This window comes from Leptosomus discolor, chromosome 4 (genome assembly GCF_034619465.1).
Source record: "Leptosomus discolor isolate bLepDis1 chromosome 4, bLepDis1.hap2, whole genome shotgun sequence".
NCBI lineage: Eukaryota > Metazoa > Chordata > Aves > Leptosomiformes > Leptosomidae > Leptosomus > Leptosomus discolor.
In genome coordinates this window covers 44,548,974-44,573,530 of record NC_141394.1, presented here as the reverse complement: position 1 = coordinate 44,573,530, position 24,557 = coordinate 44,548,974, and the positions used below count along the sequence as shown (strand labels likewise).

The 24,557-nt window shown below is 37.8% G+C and overlaps 1 protein-coding gene across 1 annotated transcript; it reads left to right on the top strand.

Annotated features, from left to right (window-relative positions):
* Nucleotides 1-6,579: 6,579 nt before the first annotated feature.
* Nucleotides 6,580-21,410, top strand: RBM46 (RNA binding motif protein 46). The gene is made up of 4 exons (XM_086464270.1): nucleotides 6,580-6,730; nucleotides 11,816-12,283; nucleotides 13,129-13,911; nucleotides 21,385-21,410. The coding sequence occupies exons 1-4, from the start codon at nucleotides 6,580-6,582 to the stop codon at nucleotides 21,408-21,410; spliced, it is 1,428 nt and encodes a 475-aa protein (XP_086320396.1).
* Nucleotides 21,411-24,557: the final 3,147 nt, after the last annotated feature.

Here is a 24,557-nt window from a genome sequence, read left to right as displayed (position 1 = left end):
GTAATTTTACAATTAAAAAAGATTCCAGCTCTTTTAAGGCAGGAAGCTGAACGAGAGCAAACAGCACCTTTCAAGAAAAAAGACCCTTTAGGCACTAGGATGCCTTGTTAGGAGGATCGTACTAAACAGGCGTTTCAGCTACTTGATGAAACGAAACCCAAAATAAAACGGACTGATTGACTGAAATGGGGTCTTTCTAGACAGTTTACTATAATTAGATTTACAAGCATATTATGTCTACGTTTTCTACAGAGACCTTTGTCTAAACTTCAAAGGATGTCTGCTTCCTTTTAAAGTATTTCCACCACCTACATATCAAACCTGTCAGAGTGCAGAAATACTACATACCCTCTTTTCCTGCTCCAGGACACAGTAGAATTTACACTGACAAAAAAAGCATATGTATGCTTCTACTAAAGTATATTACAACTGCAGTAATAACCCACTCCAGGAATATATATGCTGGGGCTTGCTAGCATTCCAGTGAAACAGAAGTTAAAAAACATTAAGGACCTCTGTGTTACAGCTACCTAAAATGAGTTAGAAGGAAAAGAAAAGCAACTGTCTGGTGCAGTGCTATAAAATAAAACGTGTAAGAAAAAGACCTCTTTCACATTTTCAAATTTAGCCAAAGGAATAAATGTCATAATCTTGGCAGGACTCTGCCCTCATTTCTCATCATTCAGACTCATGAGTTTCAAAAAGACATTTGTGAGGAAACAAACTCAACGTGAATAGGAACTGTACAAAACTTTAGGGCAAATACCATATTATTTGCAATTTAAAGTAATTTTCTAACCAGAATTTGTGCCAAATTATTTTTGTAAATTATGCTGTAACTCTTGTAAAATAATCTTAAAATAAGTTTCTATTTATCAGGCTTAGAAGTTGAACAGTTATGTACTAAGGTACTGATTCAATAAAGCAGTAAAAAACTAAATACTTTGATAAATAACAGAAATTGTTCTGGGCCTGGTCTTCATTCCCACCCTTTAGTAAATCTTCATCAAAAATAAGTGAATTAAAATATGGCATTAATTTGGATGAGCACTATTTATACACGTATGGGGAGAGAAAGAAATTACAAGTGTGAGAAACTCTGCTGTGAACAATCGTCACTCCTAGAAATGGGAATTAAAATGTTCATTTTCCTTCTACCACATTTGTCCCATTTCAAAAATGGGAATTAAAATGTTCATTGTCCTTCTACCCCATTTGGCTACTGATAAACGAGTGAGACTGGTCTGAAGGCACAATCAAGTACCATGTGAGAGAAAGGGGAAGAAATCAAAACAATGCGGAATTCACTGGGAGGAGGAGAGAGGCAGCTTATCCCCTACAGCTGTTCCCACTCGATAGAATTACACGTTGTGTTAAAAGCTAAAAGTAACTAAAACTAACTTTTTACACAGGAGATTGACTGAAGGGTTTGTTGGGGGAGGATTCTGCTTGTTGTAACGCAAGCAAAGCAATGTTTCAGGAAGTGCTGAGGTGAATAACTAATCTTGATTATGCCATGAGAAGCTTTGAGGTGTGCAAACACCTTTTTGAGGACCTGAAGTTATCAGAGATACTGCTTGATTTAATAAAAATACTCTATTCCCCTGTAAATCTTGTCTCCTTAGCTCAGACTTTATCACGAGTCACAGCAAAATCCAAGAGAAACACAACTTAGAAACAGTTGTTCTTAGTAAAACGTAATTATACCAAACAATTAGACTATCAGAGAGAAAAAAGCAGCTGGCACCTGTGGGCAAGGGGGCAGTGAGAACTCTGATTCCCAATTAGCACGTGGGGAACAAAGGAAGAAAAGGATCATTAAATTCTTTTAGAGAGGCAGGGGTCAGAGAGAAAACCAAATGAGTCTTTAGTTCCTGTGTCTGACTTTGATGCTTAATAAGAGAAAATAATGTAGACATTGAACACATTTTAGTTATTTTGATTTTCTCTTTTATTCATGTCATGTCATAAAGTGAAAAACCTGATAGCAAACCTGTATGTTTTCCTTGAGACCTTCTGCTGTTAAGTGCTGAAATGGGTTAACATTTCCAGCTGAGCAGCTGTTCGTTCAGCTCCTCCATCCTAGAGCAGCGAACAGTCACTTGCACTCCAGAGATGGCTGTACAAGGCAACCCGCCCAGTAAGATGTCACCTACATGAAATACAAAGAAAATGCTGAGGAGTTGTGGGTTGGTTTTGTTTTGGTTTTTTCACTTAGCAGAGATTGCCCGCATTCTTTCAGTACTCCCCACCAGCAATAACAACTGACACACAAGGAATTTTCTGCCAGGGAGTAAGTGGTCTCCAAAGTAACAGGGACACCGAACTCCAGTCAAAATGCCCCAAACTTTAACTTAATATACCCCAAATTCATTCCTATTAGAGCCTTCGTGGCTGATTTAAACATGGTCAAAAAGCAGTGGACACCTGAAATGGTGGTGAAATTTAATCTTAGACAATAGCTTTAGTATGCTGGTCATTCAGAGCTTTTAAATGGAGATGTACTATTTGTAAAATACATGATTAGTGTATTATGCCATTATAAATAAAAGGATAGTAAGCTCTCTCTTTGAAAAATAAAGCAAACTTGAACAGGTAAATGCCTAATATGATGTTGTTAAAACTTTAAGGCAGTACACATTTAAAACTAGATTACTAAAAGCTCTGGAACATACTACTAATAAAAGACAAATCTGCACATCCTTAAGTTAAAATTTCCAGGATTGTCTGCCTTATTACTAAACACAGCTGATCATTTAAATTTTAGGAAAAGGGAGGGGAAGAAGTCTTTTGTGAAAGTATTTTGGCTTTGGGAGACTTTTCATTTGCCAGATGGTGAAAATGGGCCACAACATTTTGGTAACAACAAATTGAAGCACTCGCAAACTAATCCCCTACTCTTTATCGACCCCGATGCATTTGATCTGTGCCCATTGAAGTGCCATGCTGCAGCTGCATGGCTGTGACCCTCAAGGGGTTTTGATGGGGGTTCAGGAGCAGTGCTAAAAGCGCAAGGCCTCCAGCCCAACCGGCTTGAGAAGCGCCCATAGCTGCTGTTAAGCTAACAGGGTTCATTTCTAAGAGATTGAAATGTTAACTAAAACAATAAGGATTGAAAGTGGCCCTATTTTACCTAGGTATTGCTGGTCAACGCGGTTCTGCCCGACACTAAAGGCTCCCTAAAGCACAAGTGCACACCAGAGCACATCCTAAAACCCCAACAACAGCGGATATAAGCTGGAACAGAAAAAACCCACCACCCAGGTTCTGAAAAGCTTAACAGCTGGCTGTCCTTCAGGCACAGAGAGAGGCGCGCAGCGGCGGCAACCCCTCGGCCCGCCTCAGGAGGGGCTCTGCGCCACCCCCGTCCTCAGGGCGCTGCCGCCACCACGCGAAGCTCTAACGTCTTCCGCTGCGGCTCCACTCGCGAGAGCTACACCCAGCGCAGGGGGTGCCAACGGCCGCCTGTTTTAAAAGAGCTCGCGTGCCGGGCCCCGCCCTTTGCCTTGCTATGATTGGGTATTGCAGCCCGTCAATTATGCCCGTGCCCACCCTGGCCGCCTGGTGATTGGCTAGGCCGGGGCAGAGCGAGGGAAAGCTGTGGCGGCGGGGCCAGGCGGGTGAACTTGCTGGCAGAGGCGTCGGGGTGGCGGTTCCTTCCGCTCGGCTCGGCTCGGCTCGGCTCGGCTCTGCCCCGCCCCGCCCCGCCGGTGTGGCGCAGGACTCGTAACGGAGAGCGAGGGATCGTGCCGCGGCCTGGCCCCTGCGGGGAGAGCGGCGGGTTCGGGCCTTTGGTGTGTTCTGGAAAAAAGGCAGAGGGACGAGGGCGTGTGGAGAAGGGGCTGCGGCGGCCGCCCGCGCAACGTGCGAGTCGGCGAGAGTAGCGCAGGGTATTTCCGGGGCTGCGGTTTTTCCCCCTTTTCTCTCCTTGACCTACATCCCGGCTTCCCTCCTCAGGTGGTGGTTTCGTCCAAGGGCCCGTCCGTGGTCCGCCAGCTTCCTCCACTTATCTCTTCTCCAAACTCCTCAGTGCCCTGTCGCCTCTGGCAGCACTGTGGGAACCCTCATCAACCCCCACGATTTTGATCTTGCTGTCCCCTTCGCTGCTTTTACAGATAACCACCTTGGCTGGGTGCTTGAAGTCACTGAGAAGAAGGGAAAATTAATTCACTTCTTTTTGGCACCAACTTCGTTGTCTGCTTCCATACCTTAGGCCTGAAACTGCCAAGAGATGTCCTGAGTATGGAATCTCCATGCAGCTTGTAGGCTGTGAAACACAGTAAATGTAATTCATTTACTGAAAGGAAGCGGGACACCGTTTGTAGCAGATAGGAGTCACGCTGTTTCTGCTGTTGCTTGTAGCGGATTTTTTTGTGCTCTACCCTGCTTCCTTTCGGGATCTCATTTTGATGAAACCAGTTGTTTGGAGTTTTTTTAATGGCTTTTTTTAATGGCCAGTGACTGGTGTCTTACAGACTTCTCCAGAGTTGTTGCCTGCATGGATTCCTGCCCCAAAATCAATACCAGCTAGATAGAAATGACAAAATATGTACACCTCTACCAAAAGTTGTGTTTTTCTACGATGGAAAAAATTGCCTTTGTGTTTATTCTATCAACCTTCTAATTAAGGCATGCGTAGAGCGTGTTACAGTGGTATGAAGGCTGTTGTGAAAAGGATGCACTGAAGAGTAGTTTCATTATTGCTTTGATTCAAAGCCATAAATACAGTATATAATATTTTGAAAAACTTCAATTTATGCAAAATCATTTTAATTTGAGATACTGGGGTAGGTTTCAGTGGAATATGTAAGTGAAGAATAAAAGGACTAGGAACCGTGGGGATGGTTAATGTTTTGAGTTAGGAGGCAAAAACTTGCTTAGTGTGACCAGCAGTCATCTGAAAACCTTTATGTGAGATGAGTGCGATAACATTTAGTACATGAACTACTATGTATGGCTTTATTTTTGCTAATTCTTGTTTCTGCTAGTGATAGGGAGTTACATAGTCAGCTGGCACTTAAAATAAATGATCCGTGTAGATAATGGTGTTCATTTGGATAACTGAGCTAAAAGTAATAGTGCAAAAGCACCAGAAGAGACAAGCTGAATAGGAGAAGGTGGCTTCAGGTTCAGACTGTAGAAAAAGGATGCCATTGTAACTGGTTTTGAACTTTTCTTCCCTCCCTTTTGGAACTGTTCAGTTCAGCGCAACAAGTTTGAGTTTACTTGAGATAATTGGTTTCTTGGAACCTTGAGTAGTGGAAGTCTAATGAAGAGACAGACAAGTGAATGCTTATGCACTCTACTGTCCTTGGTTTGGTTTCCTTTATTATCTGCTTTCCAGATACTTTATTAACTGAGGCATTAACTAGGAAGCCTCATTGTTCGGCAAGTAATATTGGGCTGGCAAGAAACATTTGTGTGAAATTTAAGCTGGTTTTAACCATTTTTCTTGGAAAAAAATAAACTGCTGATGTCTCAGGACGTGGTTTGTGGGAGCCTGATCCTGAAGGCTAAGCAAGCTGAAAATACAAGGGACATTAAAGAACAAACAGGAGTTGTAGCATGTTTTTTCTGGTGGTGATCTTTAGGGAAGCATTTCTTTTGGAAAATGAGTGGCGTAGCACTAGTGATATACCATTTGGGCAAAGAATTGAAGTGTTGACCAAGATTGCTTAAATATTGCAGACCTTAAAGCAGGAAGTCTTGGGAAAAGAAGATACAAATTCAGGAAGGAAAAAGAGGCAGTGCAAAAAAAAATCTGACTTGAAAGTTAAATTTTTTTTTTTTTTTTACGGGCTTGACTAGTACACTTGATGATTACCAGAAAGGTTCCTTGGTGTGATTGTTTCCCGTCGCCTGGTTGATGGAAACCTAAAACTGTTGCACGAGATCTTGATGTACCAGGGAAATAGTGGATAGAGCAGCAACAACCATATTGATAACCTTTTGTAGTTTTGGAAGTTGTGAAAATGGATAAAGTCATGAAAATAAGGATGCCAGAGGTGGGATTATTTCAACTTCTTAGTTTTGGAAGATGGTTCTGCCTATTTTTATTATATATTGGTTTTCATTAAATTACTTTTGTTTACGAATTGTTTAAATTCTTTATAGTAATTAGGCATGGACTTAATGTATTTCCAAAGTATTTTTGTACTAAAATACAGTTTTAAAATTGTTGGTGTTTCTATGAAATGTAGTAGTAAGAAAGTGGAACTTGTAACTTCATGTAGCAAATACTGTGATAACATGGTGTATGAAAGAATTCATTATTCTACTTGAAGGGCAGCATACTTAGAAAACAGTTGTGATGCTATTTAGGAAGGTTTGAGTATACAATGCATAGTTGCTGGTTAAAGTTTAAGATTAACACAGTTACAGAACAATGTTTTAAAAGCAAATATATAGATGAGAGTAGTTGGATGTAGAATTGAAGCCTTGTGCTAAACAAAGTCACAATAAATAGGCAAGTATAGCCTAAGTTGTTTTTCTGTGCTTTGGTAGCTTCTGTGTATGTATAACAACTTAGAATTATCTGAATTGAAATATCTGCAATGTTCTGTTGAAGCTGTTGCAGATATGCATGAGGAAAATAAAGCTGCAGCAAATGCATCTGGCAAAACCCGAAGTGGCACTCAGAATGAGGCTGCTTTACTGGCCCTAATGGAGAAGACTGGGTACAGCATGATTCAAGAAAATGGGCAAAGAAAATTTGGTGGTCCTCCACCAGGTAAGCATTTCTTTTGAGGTTATGAAGTTGGAGTTTGTTTTTTGTAGGGAGAGCCATACACGATCGGACTGAAAATTTGTGTAGCCCCATGTCCTATATCTTGACGGTGACCAGTAGTAGAAAGTGTAAGAAACACATACAGGACCCTGATAAGCGTTACAGTTTCCAGGAGCTGAAGATCTCTTGTGCTACACTGCATTGAACTTTTGCTCTTTGTGGAATTAAGAATTCACAGCTTTAAAAACAGCTAAAGTTGACAGGTAGCAAAACAAATGTAGAGCTGAAAATACTGAGTGTGTTTTGTTGTTTAATTTTTTTTTTTGTTTTACAACCTGGTGTTCTCTGAGATAGCACCAGTGAAGATAATCTAACTGATTTTGTTTTCAGAGTTGACTAATCCATATCTAACATAACTTACTTCCCCACCCCTTCTTTCTGAGAAGAAAAATTGATAAATGCTGAGTTTCTGGAGCTTTTATAATTCATTGGATGTGTTTTTAACAGTGAAGGACAACAGTTAAGAGTTTATTGCTCATGCGCTACTGTTCTTTCACTTAATACACTGGAAAACAGAAATTGTTGAGTAAGTACCCATGTGTAAACAGAAAATAACAGTTGATAAAAGTACCAGAGAATAACAGAGATTGCATTAATGCTATAAAAACTACAGTCATCTTATTGGTTTATTTATGGTGGTTTGGGGTTTATTGTCATGGTGCAAGTGGGAGACTTACACACTTGAACTGGAGCGTTACTGCTGCAGTGAAAACAGACTTTGTCACTAAGATGTTTTCCTGTATGCCCAATTGTATTTCCACTAAAGTCAGTGACAAAAAAAAAAAGTAGAATGAAGTCCTGCAGTATATGGAATATGTACATTGCAATTTGGAAACAGTGGCTATTGGGGATATTGCTGCACTGGAAGACTTAATTTTTTTCTTGTGTATTAAATGCTCTTTCAAGACTGTGTCTGATACTGTGATTAAGTAACTTGGCAATAATAAATCTCTTGAAATAGCCCTATACTCTGCTGAAATACTTCTGCTGAAACTGCTGATGCAGATTTAGTTTACAGAAAACAAGTAACGCTCACAGGTAGTCCAAGGAAAAGCCTTTGTTCAGCACTTTAAACTTGCTTTCCAAAATAAATTAAAATGACTCTAAATTTTAAGTAGGACTGATAAAGCGTGTTTTTGTTTGAAGGTGTTGCAAGATCATTCAACTTTAATCCATGCTTATATAAATGCTGGAAACCAATGGGACTGAAAGTTTGTGAAATAAATGGGTAAAACCCAAATGATTGAATTTGGTATTGTTTTGAGTGAAGACTCTTGAACAGAGGAGGAGGAATAGTTCAGTAGATATATATTTGTTTTCCTAATTATCTTTTTTTGTCATTATTCCCCTATTCGAGAGTTAAAATTAATGTTGGGGGTTTTTTCCCTACCAAAATGTCATTTTGTTCTTCTCAAGAACACGTTAAGAAAGAAGTGGCTTCTAGATTGTTTAAGTTTGAACTTGTGTGTATCTTACAGATTTAGTTGCTGCTCAGTTACTACTGTGTTGAGCCTGACTTTTTTTGGCTAAGACAAATTTTCAGAAAAGTGTCTGGGTTTGATTTTGAGAACTGTAAAAGGTTGGGATTATCTACTTAGCTTGTTAAAATGGTTAGCATCTTTCCTGCTGAATTAGGGCTTTATTTCTAGTCTGAAATAGTTTTTTCAAATTTTCTTGATGAAATACCTAATACCTGTAATTCTTTGTAATAATGCTGTGTCAGTTACTTTTAACATTTCTTGTTATTCTGATAAAATTAATCAAATGCTTTAAATCTTTATGAAGCATTTCTTTTATTTTGAATAATTTTTGCAGTGTGGTTGACATCAGTGATGTACAAGAATTTTGTCATTAGTCCTGGTTGTATCACACAGACCACAGTAACTCTTCTTTTTGAGTCAGATTATGCACTTTGACAAGCAGAGAGAAGGAAAATTCTTTGTGCTGCTGTTTTAGGTCACTCTCAGTTGGGGCCTGTGATCCCTTCCCTGTCTTTGTAAGTCATGCTCGTAAGCATGAACTGTATTGCTCTTTGCTATATGTAGTTTAAGATACAGCTGTGTCAAAATTATTTCGCGTTGAAAGTTTTTTCCTGTCAAAAATTATGTACATACTTTTACTAGCCTATATAAAATAGCCAAAGGAAGCCCTGCAAAATTATTTTGAAAATGGCCCTGGAAAAAGAATGGCAGGGCATCACTGACAAGTTCCTGAGGGCTCAGCCTGTTCTTAAATTATTCAATACATTTTTTTTACATTATAATTATGATATTTAATTAGAACATTAGGCAGTATTAAGTGTATTTGTTTGGCAAAGTTACTTTTATTAATGAAATTTGTTAATCTTTTCTGAAACTAGATGTGTTTGATGAGGTGTATCTTCCATAAATCTGCTCATTGACATTAATTATATACCTCTGCTTTAAATCTTCATGTATTTTCATACTTGCTTAGGCTGGAAATTACCCGAAGTTACTATAAATCATTTGCTAGGCCAGATGAGACTTGAATGTTGAGAAGGCTTGTAAGAAATTACAATAACTGTTTGTAAATGAAAAGTTTCACTGTGAGTATTGCTTGTTTAAGAAGTAATAGAAACCACTGTTTCTGTGTTGCTGCCAGAGGAGGTGGTCTCACTGTGAGCTCTGTTTTCCTGTTACCATCTTGTTTATCTGACCGGCATGTTACCCAGAGCAAGCAGCTGATCTACCTGAAAATTAACCTAAAACTTTTTTTTTTCACCTTAACTGGCAGCAGCACAGTTCTTGTTCAACTTATGCCGCTCATGGAAAATGTATCTGTAGAGCGCGGGGGAAAAAAAAGGGTTAAGAAAGTGAATTTTCATTGCTTTGGGTCCTCTGCTTAGATTGCGGCAGACATAGTGATGTCATTAGGTAAGTTAAGTATGTAAGTCTTTAGAATTATATGGAAGAAAAGTTGAGATGGCAGGCATCTCACTAACAGTGGAAGGATTACAGCTATAATGTTGATTCAAGTTTGATTACTTGAATTTCTGCAAAAAAAGGAATCCCATAATCTGTCGTCCAGTGATGAGTGAAGTACCCAGTCAAGGAGGCTCCCTGGTCAGTTAGTAACTACTTGAGGAACGGTGCTTGCGGTTAACTGTTTTCATGTTTACTCTGTTAAATACATGTCACACATTGGCAAATGTGATACAGACCAGGTTTTCTTTAAGTCGGGAGCCCTAACTTACTCCCAGTTGGCAGTGATGTGCTATGATGCTAAGTTAGTATGCAGCTGTAAAATTAGGAGGGCTCTTTGAATGGTAGGTGGCTTTTACTTGCTGAGAGTCACTGTTTAATCAGTGACTAGGCTGAGTATGATGGTAAAAGCTTATCTAGTTAATAAATGAACATTGTTATTTAATTTCATGACTTTCCTACACAATCAAGCATAGCCTTCTCCCTTTTTTCCCCCGATTAAGGTGTGCAGTTGCTTTGGTCTCTGGAGCTCCTAAATGGTGTACTGTTGGTTTGTGCTTTTTTATGGGGGCAGCTGACTGGCATGATGTGAGTGATGGCAGTACTAGCTCGCAAACTCTGTTACTTGCCATGTCCCGTCAGACCTCAGCTGAAGTGGTATAAATGTTTATAAAGCTGAAAATGCTAAAGGTGTTGAATGCTGTGTGGAACAGAGTCAGAATTTTTCCTAGGTAAGCTGTGGCAGCCTGGCTTCAAATGCGTGTCAATTCTGATGCTTTGGTGGCTTCCCTGTATACCGTGTAGTTCTTATTGTACAGCTTATAGATGAAAATTTATTCAGTCAGAACACAAAAATTTCCCTATTCTGTTAAAAAATATTTTAACGATTAAAATATGTGCTCTTTGATCATACTTAAATGAAGGAAAAATTTTAGGTTAATTGCAAGATCATCTAAATACAATTTATTCTGAACTTTGAGCCAAAGTAAAATATTTAATTATCTTCTTGTTTTAACTTGTCAACAGTAATTTTTTTCACCTTGCCTTCTTATGCTTTGTCATTTCATACTAATACTTACCAAATTCCATGTTATTTTTTTCTACCAGCTTTCTCTCCTGCAGAGAACCTTTCTTGTCAAAGCTTTAGAAAAAGCTGTTGGTAATGATTTAACTCGTTACCTGCCTTTGAAACTTCTGCCTGATTTGTCTAATTTGTTTTTAAAAAACCCCAACAAAAAGTCCAAACTTTTTTTTAAACACATATTTTGGGAAAATGGAGTGACATATTTGCAGACCGTAACTCTGTATTTTTAAATGTGTGTATGTGTTTTTACGTTATCTGTTGAACATACCATTCAGCATGTATGGCAGAGATACAGGAGTGTCTGAATGTCCTTGACCTAAGGACAGAAGCGTGAATCTTGTAACTTTCAGATGTGAACTAGGGACTTACTTGTTCTGTGTTTTTTTAATTCCTTTTTTTCCTACCATCCAGCTCCAGCCAGTGAAAACTGCGGTCTGTTTTTAGACTAAAAGTGTTCAGTCTTTTTGGCTATTGAAGAAAGAATGGCTCCATATCCTACTTTCCTTAGGGAGTCCTGTTTTAATGGATGAATGGATAAGGTGGAAGTAGAATGTTAGGATCTTTTGAATGATGTCAGGGAAGAAAAAAAAATAACCTGCACTGGGGACCTAGACCAAAAATTCCTAAAATACAGGCAAGAAGTGCAGAGAGATATTTGCAACTTTAAAATGTTACGGGTAGAAAATGCAACTTAAGTTCTTATTTACCAGAGTTTTAAATAATGCTAGGTTCAGTGGGTTGTCATACAGATTCCAGTGGAAAAAAACCCCAGAAGGTGGAATTAAGAGAAACACAAATTTTGGGCTAATGGCATTTTTTTAACTTAAACATAACAAAAATAAGAATTAAATAATGGATGAGAATATGCTAGGTTTAAATTGAGACCAAAAATAAATAACTCCCACCTCCAAATTATGGGGGGTGTGTCTGTGTGTGTGCATGCGTGCATGTGTGCCTCTCTGGCATTTGTACTAAGATTGTTGTTGGACAATTTATTTTAAGGTTGGGAAGGTCCTCCACCACCTCGGGGATGTGAAGTTTTTGTGGGGAAGATTCCTCGTGATATGTATGAAGATGAATTGGTTCCTGTTTTTGAGAGAGCTGGGAAGATCTATGAGTTCCGACTGATGATGGAATTCAGTGGTGAGAATCGAGGCTATGCTTTTGTGATGTACACTACTAAAGAGGAAGCCCAGCTGGCCATCAAAATTCTTAATCATTATGAAATTCGTCCAGGGAAATTTATTGGTGTCTGCGTAAGCTTGGACAACTGCAGACTCTTTATTGGAGCAATTCCAAAAGAAAAGAAGAAAGAAGAAATACTGAATGAAATGAAAAAAGTTACAGAAGGAGTGGTGGATGTCATCGTTTATCCAAATGCGGCTGACAAAACTAAAAATCGTGGCTTTGCTTTTGTGCAATATGAATCTCACAGAGCAGCTGCAATGGCTAGAAGGCGGCTAATCCCAGGTAAATTTATCTGTAATTAAATTGAGGTTTTTGGGGAGTATCTTGTCTCCATTTTGCAGGGGGTGGTATGGTGGATCATCCCTGTTTTCCTTTCTTTAAGGTATTTTGAGAGTTACAAAACTGCAGTAGTGCCTTTCAGCTACAGAGAGCAGTGTTTTGGCTTTTTTTTGTTCACGAATCAGAGTTTTTTATTTCTTTTTTGTTTGAATTTTTTTTTTGAAGAAGCTGAAATTTAAGCAGTTTTAAGAATGAAAGTGCAGCCATCTGTTTTATAAACATGAGTTACTGTAATTTACACCAAGATACGTATTTGCTTGAGCACACGTCCATTTTCATTTGCAGGCACAAGTCCCTGCACATAAATTCTTTTAAAAAATAAGATGCTGGCAATGTGTCCCTGATTTTCTTGAGTGTCATGAGTGGTGATATTGATGCTTCGTATTTTAAAAATGTTTGAAAGTAGGTTTTTAATCTTTAGGCTTGTGCTCGTGCATATACATTTAGATGATTTTTTCCAGGCATTGACGGTACTTTTATAATATTATCGAAGAGGCTGTGTTTACTAACTAGTGAAATAGTATGTTGCTTACAGTTGCTTTATGTACACGTGTGTATATGCGTGTCACAAAATCTGTTTTGACAGCTTATGGTGCTTAATGAACCCAAAGGGTACAGATAGAACACTTTGAATTTTTGCAGTCTTACTGTCTTTAATAATTTCAAGTAGCAATATTTTGCATATTTTGCAGGCAACAGAAACCACTTTCATGTGGCATGCATCATGATAAGAATGATTTTGTTTTCCTTTGCATATTTCTTATGGATGTAATGCTTCTTTGCTGTAGGAACATTCCAGCTCTGGGGTCATACTATTCAAGTAGACTGGGCAGACCCTGAGAAAGAAGTTGATGAAGAAACAATGCAGAGAGTTAAAGTATTATATGTAAGAAATTTAATGATATCTACTACGGAGGACACAATTAAAGCTGAATTCAACAAGTTCAAGCCAGGAGTAGTTGAACGTGTAAAGAAGCTGCGAGACTATGCATTTGTTCATTTTTTCCACCGAGAAGATGCAGTTGCTGCTATGTCTGTAATGAATGGAAAGTGCATTGATGGAGCTAGTATTGAGGTAACACTGGCAAAGCCAGTTAACAAAGAAAATACTTGGAAGCACCATTTCAATGGTCAGATAAGTCCCAGTTCAGAAAGTCTCTTAGGGTTTCCGAACAAAGAAGATGGTCATCAAAAATCTTTAGGGAAACCAGCAAGTCTCTCAGTTCATCTTAACGGTCAGCACAGTCCAGGCCTACCTAAAGTTGAAAGATGTACGTACCCATTTTTTCCAGGAATAAAGCTTACTCCAATTAGCATGTATTCTTTAAAATCCAGTCACTTCAGTTCTGCAGCAATGCATCTGGATTATTTTTGCAATAAAAATAACTGGGCACCACCAGAATACTACTTGTATTCAACCACAAGTCAGGATGGGAAAGTACTCTTGGTGTACAAGGTGTTTATTCCTAGTATTGCAGGTAGTTCCCAGAGTTACTTCATGCCAGACAAACTGTGTACGACAGTAGAAGGTGCAAGGGAATTGGCAGCACGGTTCACACTTCTACAAATAGGTAAGCATACTTGCTTTCAATTAGTTCTTAAGATCTGAAGCTAGAAAAGTTATTTTAAAATTGTTGTTTGTGTATATATCTTGGCTTGCATGTGTATCTTCTATAAAGTGTAAGTTACCTGCAGAGGAATTGTTTATTGTTTGCTGTATAGTCAGCTGAGTCTGGACCATCAGGTGACAGTACTGAAGAAACACTGTGTGGCCATCTTTACAGTCGGTTTTGCTTCCATTTGTCTACTGTAATGATTTGTAAGGAAGAACTAAATGACACATTATGTGACTCAGGTATAAGGTCATCTGTCTGATGGTTATGGTGCTGAAAACTTATTTGAAAGGCTGGCTGTGTTCTTGGTTTATTATCAACAGGGAAAACAGAAGTGGAATGTCCGTGTTCAGGTAAATAAATAGGTTTGGGAAGGTTGGAAGGTTTTTTGATTCTTCTGTATAGAAATTCGTAAGGCTGTAGCAGAGTATCGTTACACGGCCTTACCTATATTATCTTTAGGTAGAGTACTGTCACTTAGTGGGTTTTTTTTGTTTTTTTTTTTTAACCAGAAAATGGGGCAAAATAGGGGTAAAGTTATTCTTAATTACTTTCTAAGTCTAGCATCTTCATTTGTATATATTCTATTTCTTAAAATTAGAATGCAACTACTGGAAAAGGAAAGGTTTTATATTCTAAAAAGCTATGGCAAAATATGTTCTTTTCGTAACTAAGAAGTCAGATCACTGCAGTTCTGACAGTGTTATCCTGATGGCTCTATAAAGCAGAATAGATACATAATACAAAATGTAACACTTTGCCATCAAGTTCCTGCCCAGCAGATTTCAGAACATTCAGCACACAGCATTCAGAACACAGAACTGATTTCTAGGGCCAGGTTGCTTCATTATTAATTGTAGTCATCACCTGATCAAACTTCATCCTCAAAGAAATCAGAACTATGTCTCTTTGGTACTCAGGTTTGAAGGCTGTTGCAGGGCTGTACTGTAATGGCTTGAAAACCCCTTGTACTTCCAGCAAAGCTTTGTATAATTTATTCTACTTGTTTTTTTGAACAGTTTCTCTTTTGCTTAGTTAGCTATCTTTCTGGCCTTTATATCCTGCTATATTTGAAGATGAGATAGGACTGCTCTTTAGAATTTTGCAAGTATTATGAACCATCACATAATTTCTGTGATCCGCTGAGTAACGTTCTTGTGTGTTTGTTGGCGTGGTTTCTTTCAGCGGGTATAGATCAGTAGATGCTGTATCATGAAATGAATTCTTGCTAGTCTTCTGTAGAACAACATAAATACTTTTCTATCATTACAGAAAATGTTGTAATGAATTCCAGAGCCAGAGGTTTGGGTTTTTTCTTTTTTTTTTTTTTTTTTTTTCTTTTTCTCCAAATGGAGAATTACGTTGAAGATGACAGGCTTGTTCAGATAATACAGACTAGACTGTCTACTTGTGTGTATAAAGTTGGGGTGGGTTTGGGTTGTGTTGTTAGTTTTGTCGTTGTTGGGTTTTTGTCATTGTTCGGTTGTTTTGTTGCGTTTTTGGTTTGGTTTTGGGTTTGGTTTTTTTTTTCATTCAAAATTGGAGCAAAGCCAGAGTTGTTTGGGAGAGTTTTTGGAGTCGTGGTAGGCAAGTTCTTTTCAAGTTTCTTATAATATCTAGAAAGTTCAAACACGTTGTGCTTCAATTACTATTACTTCTGTTTGTTAATAGACTACTGTGGTTTTTCACATTCTAGTTTAGAATATCAGCTCTCTTAAGCCATGGACTTCCAGGTTTGAAGGGAGCAGCACGCTCTCTGGATGGGCCAGGCGGTGTCTGAGGCATTGGACTTGGTGATCCTGTGTAGTGCAGCTCTGGATAGAAGCACAGTGAGATCATACAGTACAGTAACTGATCCTTTTCTGATCAGCTGTACATGCATATGGGGCCCAGTATTGCATCCACAAGATTTAAAGCTTGATTCTACTTTAGGAATGTAAGGAGGAGATGGGAACGGATAAAGTAGTGTTCATTAAAATGCTTCTGCTTTATTACTTTGGCCCAGTGAAACTAAATTTTCAGGAAAATGGAAGCAGCAATAGTAACTGAAAGGTTAAGTAGAGTCATGTGTTAGTGATGACTGCTTCTGTTCCTAAGAAATGCTTTAAGAAAGACTTTCCTGTTCCCCTCCTGCCATCTTTTTTTTTTTTTTCTTCTTCTTTTTTTTTCTCACCGGTTCTAGTTTTGTGGATTGGAAAAGCTACTGCTGATAGCAGACTGAAAATAGTCTTGCCATCCTTCTCTTCCTCATGCTGCTACTTAGCACTTGTTCTGGAAGTCTCTTGATACTTAGGCCATGGTGAGTTATTTCTTTTGGATGAGTTTGTAGCAGACATACTTCATGCTTGACTACGATGCCTTTTTTTGCAATGCATGACTGAAATGTAAACAAGCTTTTTCTTATTACTTAGACTCTTGCTTCTCCTTGGTTTTGATTTTGCATGCCCAAAACATCTTGCAGAAAGAAGAATCTCCAAAACACAAAGCCTTCTGCATTGTCTCCACTTCAGCAGTGATGTGTTTGGTTTGCATTAGTAGGTCACCTCCAGAAGTGGATACTTTCACATGGTCAAAGTGATGAGAGTTATTTATTTTTAACAATAAAATGGATAAGTATCTGTGCCTGGTTTTGCATACAGTGTGTAACATATTTTACTGGGGAGTGTCTGTTTCCATTTTTTTTCTAGCTATGAAAATTAGGGCCATGCCTTTATGACCTGTGTAATCCTGAAGACAGAAAGTAAAAAGGATGCTGAGCTCAAAATAGCGGTGTGAGGCTGTCCTTTAAAGAAGAATGATGACAGTTTCGGGTTCTGTGCTTGACTATGCATACCTGCCCATTTTGTGCCTTACAGATAGCATTATCTAAAGATAATAATTTGTCTCCTGTACTTCTTCAGGAAAGAATCACCAGAAAAATTAAAAAAAAAATTAGGCTAAGAATGATTATTCACAGCTGTGGTCAAATCCAGAATGCAAACAAGTCTAAAACAATGAAGAAAGTATGTGTTGTGTTTTTTTTCTCTTAAATTAGAGTTAAAAGTGCTATATGGAAAACATTTTAAGGTGAATTTAAATTAACAGTATTTTAAAACTTTTTTAAGCACTTTCGTGTGCTGTATGATCACAGCTAACGTGAATTCTTACTTGGCAGAATCCCCAAATCCCAGGTGTGGTTTTTAAAAGCTGCCCACCTAATGGCCTATTGCTAGTAATGCTGTCTTGTTATCTTTGAACTGTAAAACTTTTTTCTTTTGGTGGCCTCTGTTAATTGTTGTTTCTGAGGATTTGGCCCTGCACAAATATGCATGGTTGACTTTTGAAAGATACACCTCTTTTGTGTTGGTAAACCCCCTCTTTTTGATGTTGGCATTGTCGTGACACTGAAACATAGTCCTAAGGAGTCTAGAAATAGAATTTATTTTCCCTGTGTAATCTACAGAAGTTGGTTTTGTTCCAACTTAGTATATATGCTATGTTGAATGAAACATCTGACGCTAAAGAAGGCAGAGTCATTAGATGTGACAGACAATCCTTTCTTCTCACTGAAGTGTCTGTTGTATGACTTGGCATGTTGAATGATGCTGCATGGATGCATGTGTTGTGGGGTTTTTTGTATATTTTTTATAAGTAGCAGTGATTTTGAGAAAAGTCTGAGTGTGTTTTTTCTTGTAAGCAACTTACTGTGAGCATGAATGTACAAAGAGGACAGGGAATAATTCCTTCTGGTAAGTAACTTCTCTTACAGGACCTTAATGTTTTTGCCCACTTAATTTTTTTAGGATGTGTACAGGTTTGTTTTTCTTTTTAAAGCATATAAGCAGACTAAGGTAAGTGAATGAGAAAGGGCTGCTTTGATAGAATTTTAAAATTGGACTGTTATGATAAATAATCTTGAAGCACTGTTAGCTTTTTTTGATGATACATGTTTCTGTATTTACTTCCCCATAATGGAATACTTAGTTGTTACTGCATACAGCAGTCCTGAACAGCCAGCAGTACAACAGTTATCCACTTGGTGTCACTGAATATTTTGAAAACGATATGTGGAGAAAATACAGAAAGCTGTGATTTCACTGAAAGATGAATAAGCTATATTTTAATGTTGCTAGATAAATCATGAACAGATCAAGGGAGTGGAAAACATTTGGGCTTGTTTAAATATATGGAAATTAGATGTCTGGCTATCCATTTGTGAGAAGGGGAGCAGAGATACATGTTGAAGTTCCAGAAGGTGAATGTTGGGGCAGGGCGGATGATGGGACAGAATAGGAAAAAGCCTGAATGCCCCGTAGAAGAAAACTTAATACTTTTCCCATTAATTTAATCTCAACACGAATAAGTCTGTGTCTTTAGAACTTGCACGACGCCTTAGTGGTGTTTGCAAGATGGAGCTTGGCAGTTAAGTGTGGTATCCAGTTAGAAAACCAGGTAAGACTTCCTACTCTTGCCTGTCCTGGAGGCTAGCTAGATGTGAGGCAGCTCCAGTTGGGAGCCTGTATAGTTGTGCTAGTTAACACAGACTCTCTTCCACCTCTGGTGCAGAAGTAGTGTTCATGCAGAATCAATCCCAAGATAGGAAACATTTGTCATTCAGGTGTTTTGCATCAGTAATGTAGCTTTGTAGCTTATGGAGTCACAGTGGCTCATCCAGAGGACTTTGAAGTAGAGGGAGAAGAGAACTTAAAGTTGTCTAGAAGTTCTCCGACAATTCAGAGCACTTCCACCTCCCTTTCTTTAGTAAGAGCAAACATCTGAAGCCTGGAAAAGCAGAACATTCTTTGGAGAATGATTGTTGGGGTTTTTTTTGGTTTATATTTTGTTTCAACTTACTGCTAGAGGAGTTCCACTGTTTTAAGAAAATACCAGAAGATGTCAGAACCTCTTTCTAGTCCTTAAGATAACACCCTCTCTAGCAAAAGCTGAGTCGGAGTTCTCTCCCTACTGAGTCTGACTTATGGGTGATGGAGAAGGGAAGAAGTTTCAGTAAAGTTCCCTCAGTTTGGGGGATCTGCCAGGTTTTAGACGTGTATTCCACTTCACAATAGGGTATTTTTTGTTTGCTCACACATGCTATTCTGTGTGACATCTCACCGAGACACAATTTAAGAAATTAATTTTTAGGTAGAAGAGAGTATTTGAAAGTATTTCTCAGAAAGGATTTAAAAGAAAAATATACTGATACATCTCTGAATCAAGGAAAAGCGTTTTAAAAAGTAACTATAGCACGTAAATGACAGTTTCATTCCAGTTCACAATATAGAATGTTTATAGTAAACTGAAACAGGTGGAACAAGCATAATATCTTACTACTTGTTTAAGCTTCTTAAATACTGCATGCAATAGAAATTTACAAGGCAAGGATAAAACTTGTATGAACTAGGTCAGGAGTCTATGCTCAGCATCTGGGTCTCAGGACAAATGTATTCAGTAGAATGCTGTCCTAGATTTTGGACATTAAATGTAAAGCTCAAGTGAAATGTTTTTATTTTACTTTTCTGTTGTGTTTGTTTTTTTTTTTTTTTTAAATATTTTACTGTTTTGTTGTAGGCATTTTCTTTACTTCAACACTGCCTTGGTTTGCTTTATCAAAATTAACTATATTGCTGTTGGAACAAGCAACAGCCTGGTACAAAATGCAAGATGTTTTAAAAAAATACAGAAATTGCTGACTTTGTTTAGCAAATACAGCTGATAAGTGGTGTTTTTTTTCTTTTAGTGATTTTTAGGAGGGCTCAGAATGTAGAATAAGATGTTCTTAACAGTGTGAATTTAGAAGTCTTAAATATTTATCAGATGACTTATACGTAATGTTTTTTATCACAGCCCCCGAGCAAGCATATATAACTTTGCTGTCCCTGAATGCAGCACAGTGGGATAGTAGAGGTGAGTAAACATCCCGGGGTTGTGTTTGATGCAGGTTTTTGACCCCTCAGAGACATTGTCTTAGCTGCACTGTTTGGGCTGTTTGTTAGAGAAGTTGGTCTCAAGGTTATTTTCCCACATATAACACCTCTGAGAAGGCTCGTAGAAGTACTCTGTCCAGTTTGGTTTTTCTTTCATAGCTCTGCTGCTGTAGACCTGCTGATGGGTCACGCAGTCTGATGTTCATGCAGATTGTGCAGCACAAACGAAGGTTATAGTTTTTGCTCCTAAAATGACTCTTGAGTAATTTTTCAGTCATTTATGAATTATTTGTATCTCCAGCTTGGATTTAAATTTATGTTCAGAAGTAGAGTTGTTACTACACTGGTGACTTGGGACAATTTCTTTGGCTTGTCAGTTTTATGTAAGAGAAAGAGACTGTTTCTTTTCAGAGAGGGCTCTGATTTGCAAAAAGTGTTATTTTTGACCTTCTGCATTTTATGCTACAAGGGTAAATGTTGTCTTTTTTTGAATATGCTATTGTGGATGAATTTAAGTGTGGTTGTCTGCCACTTCTGAGGTCTCTCTTTCATTTTTTACGGTGGGGATTACCATCTTCTCCAAGTGTCGTGATATTGGTTTTTAAAAGCTTATAAGGCAGTTTGAAGAAAGCATTAATTCCATGCTCAGTGTTAACTTTACTGCTGGAAGCTTCTAATCTGAGTCACCCAGGATTTGTCCTGAAGATTCAGTTATTTTCCTGTTGCTGCTGCTTACGGACAGGGAACATAAATTTGTAAATCTGGACTTGTGTAGGAGAACTTGGTGAAAAATAAGTAAAAAAAAAATACAATAATGTTGGACTATGTTTATCCATGGAATAACTTGACTGACTTCAGTAGTCAGTCATTTCAAAACAGGACTGAATTTAGTGCCCTTTTCTAGTCCATTGATGACCACAGTGAAGCTGGGTTTTGTTTATGCGGTGTATGTCTGGCAGAACTTGGTACTTAGTTAATAGTACACTCCAATCTAAGGTGTTAAATATGCAGCATGAAAGGCTGATGCTAGGATACGTATATATACGTCACAAATTAATACAACTCAGAAAAGTGATCTAATATGTACGTTAAAGTTGCTTTCATTAATATTTTTGTTCAATGGAGGTGAAACAAAGGGTCAGTGTTGTAAAGTTCAGTTAAAAAAAATAGGGATATAGGCTGAGAAAACACAGTCGATACCAAAGAAGGGGTGGGTTTTTTTAAAGTATGATGCTTTTAGGAACAAACCCCTGAGATTAATATGTTCTCTTTTTCATTTCTCTCTTTTTTTTACTATGTCCTTTCTGACGTTGCTTGAACTGCTGACTAAATAATTTCTTATTGATTTGAGTTAGTATTAGGAATGCAGAGGAAAGGGAGGAATGCAGCATTGGCATAAGACTGTGAATGCTTTCATTACACCATTGAGTTCCTTAACTATTAAGTCCATCTTGGAATGGATAATGCAATATGCTTGCTGAAATAAAAATTCCTTCTTCCCCCTCTTCCCCCTTTTTTTCTGCAGCCAACTGTACATCGTATTTGGCTTGAATTGCCCTGAAGGAGAAATGTCCAGAATTTGTTGCTTTGGATCTTGCCACAAAGGAAGAACGAACAAACACCACACTGATACATAACTACCAGAAATATGTGTTTATTGATGAATAATTCTTCACATGTGTATTAAACATTTCACTTTAAAGATTGGTGAAACTGAATGTTAAATTGTTTTGGTTAGCTTGATTAAATTTGTTTTGAACGGATAATTTGTTTAAAAGATTTTTATTACCTGTAATAGTTTATACAACAGTAGCTTATTTTTAGTGTTGAAATAATTTGCTACAATTCCTGCTCTTATATTTTTAATTTCATGCAGAATTTTTATAGCTTCTGTTGTAAGTAATAAATCTTAAGCAAAGATTTTAAAAACAAAACAAAGCAAAACAAAAACCCAACAAACCAAAACCACACTACCCTGGCAACTCTGCCTTTTCATTACATAGACATACATAATGTGAAACTTAAATACCACACTCAGATTTATTATGTCAGCGTACCATCAGGCTATGTGAGATGGATTGCTGTAGTCGTAACGTTGAGGTTCAGTACCTTAGATAATTCTTTGAGATAAAAATGGGCAAAAAAAAAAAAAATTCTTGACCCATACAGATTACATGTACTTTTATGTACAGCTCACCAAGCTGCATGTCTGGTTGTTAGCGCCTCTCTGCTGGGACACCTGGGTGCTGCGGTGTTCTCAGAGGCCTTACTCTTACCCAGGCTGTCCCTCCTAACCAGCACTTCTACTTGCCTGTGGTAGCCAGGTTGAACAGCAGCTTGCTCACTTTCTAATCAAGCCATGTTCTTCTTAAAAAACATTGTTTAGCATTAAACTGAACATAGTTTTAAATTTTTGAAATCGGGTATATATAATTCATTTTGAAGTGAGCCATCTTTGTTTTTATTGTGACTGTTTAGCGTTTCTCAGTAAAGTGCTTTATTTATTGAATGACTAAAAATAAAGGCTTTTTTTTTTTTTTTTAAGATCTGAAACTAATACAGTAAATGATCCTTCTTTTTGAATTTGGTATATAGTTTCAGTTCCTGGTCAAGGAGTGGGCCATGTGGCATACGTTAAGAATCTAAGGGCCTCACCTATGCAAGTATTGCTTGTAAGCTGTTTTGTCTGAAAAGTATTTGTCAAAAAGGAATATTATGTAGACGGAAAACAATGTATTGGAAAGATTTAAAGTTGAATAATTTTTCTTAAAAGCACTGAACTATTGTTGTCCATTACGTATCTTAGTTCAACATGTTTTGTCACCATATTAAATTGTCTTTTTTGGTGTTAATTTAGGTGCAGTTACAGCAGTTCAATGTTATTTGCATTTGGTATTAGCTACATAGCAGTTGTTTTAAGTGTTGTAATTTTTAATGTTGTAATCATGTGTTTGACTTATGTATTTGAATTAACATTTACATTAAATTTATGCAATTGGTATTTGGTGTGTGTAACAACAAAAAAAAATTATTATTTTATACATGGTGCCTTCACAAACTTACTTTGCAGGATTCTTTTTACTTTCTCCAGTAGCAGGCTTCGGCCAGAGGCTCCAGTGCAGGTGCTTTGCTGAACAAGAGGAAGGGTAATTAAATGGCTTAGTGAAACCTTGAAGGTCATTTTTAAAAAGCAAGTTTGCTTAGTACCTTCTGTCACATTTGAAAGTTGTTAAACTGTTATGATTTCCTAAAAAACTCTGTTGGGAGGAAAGAAGAGGGAGCTTGCTTCATGTTTAAACTAAGTGGTCCCTGAGGCCAAGACAAAACTCAGTGTTTGAGATAGAATAATACAGTATAATGCTGATAAGATATGGGGGAACTAATTGAAAGGTATTTCTGCCTGGCAGTCTGAGAATTGTAGTCTACAGACTGCTGAAATACGCTTTATTTTTATTTTTCGGGTGTCTTGATTAAGACTCACTTTTTTTATTACAAGTGTTTTTTAATATGGACATCTTTAATGGCACCTTGAACATACAGGAGAGCACATGAAAGAAAGATTTGATATAACAGTATTCTGTAATACTTCTAATGTAAATCTGGGCCAACCAAAGTGAGGTAGAATTTGTATTGTTAGCTGCTTAAGGGAACCGTGCAACGGGCTGCCCAAAAGACTGCATAGCATTAAAATGAACACCTGTAGGAGAACTGACTTAGCTGGTGAACAAAAGGAGGTACTGACCAATACTGTAGTAAGCCGTGGGGGTGTATTTTTCAGGTGTGTAACATCCTTCTTTTTCAGATTTCTCACTGTGCTCCGATCTTTGAAGCAGTCTTCTGCAAAAAGCAGTTTTGCTATTAACTAGCAACTCCCATCGTTATTGACATGAGCATGTACTTTAGCAATCATTTTCAGTACTGCCAACAAGTGTGACTACAAACCCATGATCAAACGTTTGAGTGTAATGAGTCCTGGGTGGATGTAAGCCAACTACAGCCCTCAGACAGAATTTGGTCTTTGTTTTGCAGGTGAGAACAAAGGTGTAAGGAATAAGCAGCTGAAGCAGCAGTAGCACTCAGTAGCTGTAATTCAGGGTTTTTGAAGTTATATTAGAACACATCATTAAAATCTCTAATCACTGTGCAAGATTGCAAGCATATTTTTCATATTTATAGGAGTCTCACTGGAGCTTATTAACCTTAAAACAACCCAAACCACCAAACCCCATGTATTTCTTCTAAAGTGTGACAAAGGGAGAATATGGTCTGGCATATTTTTTACAGTGCTGTTGTGTAACTAACTGATAAAAGTGAATCTGTATACCATCCTGTTCTATAATTGGTGTAGAAACTAGAAGTCCCTGTGAAAGTAGGGGTCACTGACTTCAGCAAAACAAAGTTCTGTTCCTTTGTGCTAAACCCACTGCATTAAAAACCTGCCCTAAATAAGAAAAGGCGGTCCTTACTCTTACAGTTACTCAGTTACCTTTCATCTGCTTGCTTACGTTTTTTTGTTTTGTTTTTTTTTTTTTTTTAATTTTTTTAAAAATATTATTACTACCTTGCGGTTGGTGACAGATGGTAAAGCCCATGTTATGGAGCAAGCACGTTGTGGGCAGCAGCCTCTATCTTCCAACCCCTGTTTTTTGATGGGGGAAAAAACCCCCAGTAGATGGGGTGGGGAGAGCTAAGGCTATT

Excerpts from the sequence above, each read along its gene's own strand:
- RBM46 (XM_086464270.1), top strand. The coding sequence starts at position 6,580 with ATGCATGAGGAAAATAAAGCTGCAGCAAATGCATCTGGCAAAACCCGA. Across the intron at positions 6,731-11,815 it reads ATTTGGTGGTCCTCCACCAG|GTTGGGAAGGTCCTCCACCA; the intron begins GTAAGCATTTCT and ends ATTTATTTTAAG. Across the intron at positions 12,284-13,128 it reads TAGAAGGCGGCTAATCCCAG|GAACATTCCAGCTCTGGGGT; the intron begins GTAAATTTATCT and ends TCTTTGCTGTAG.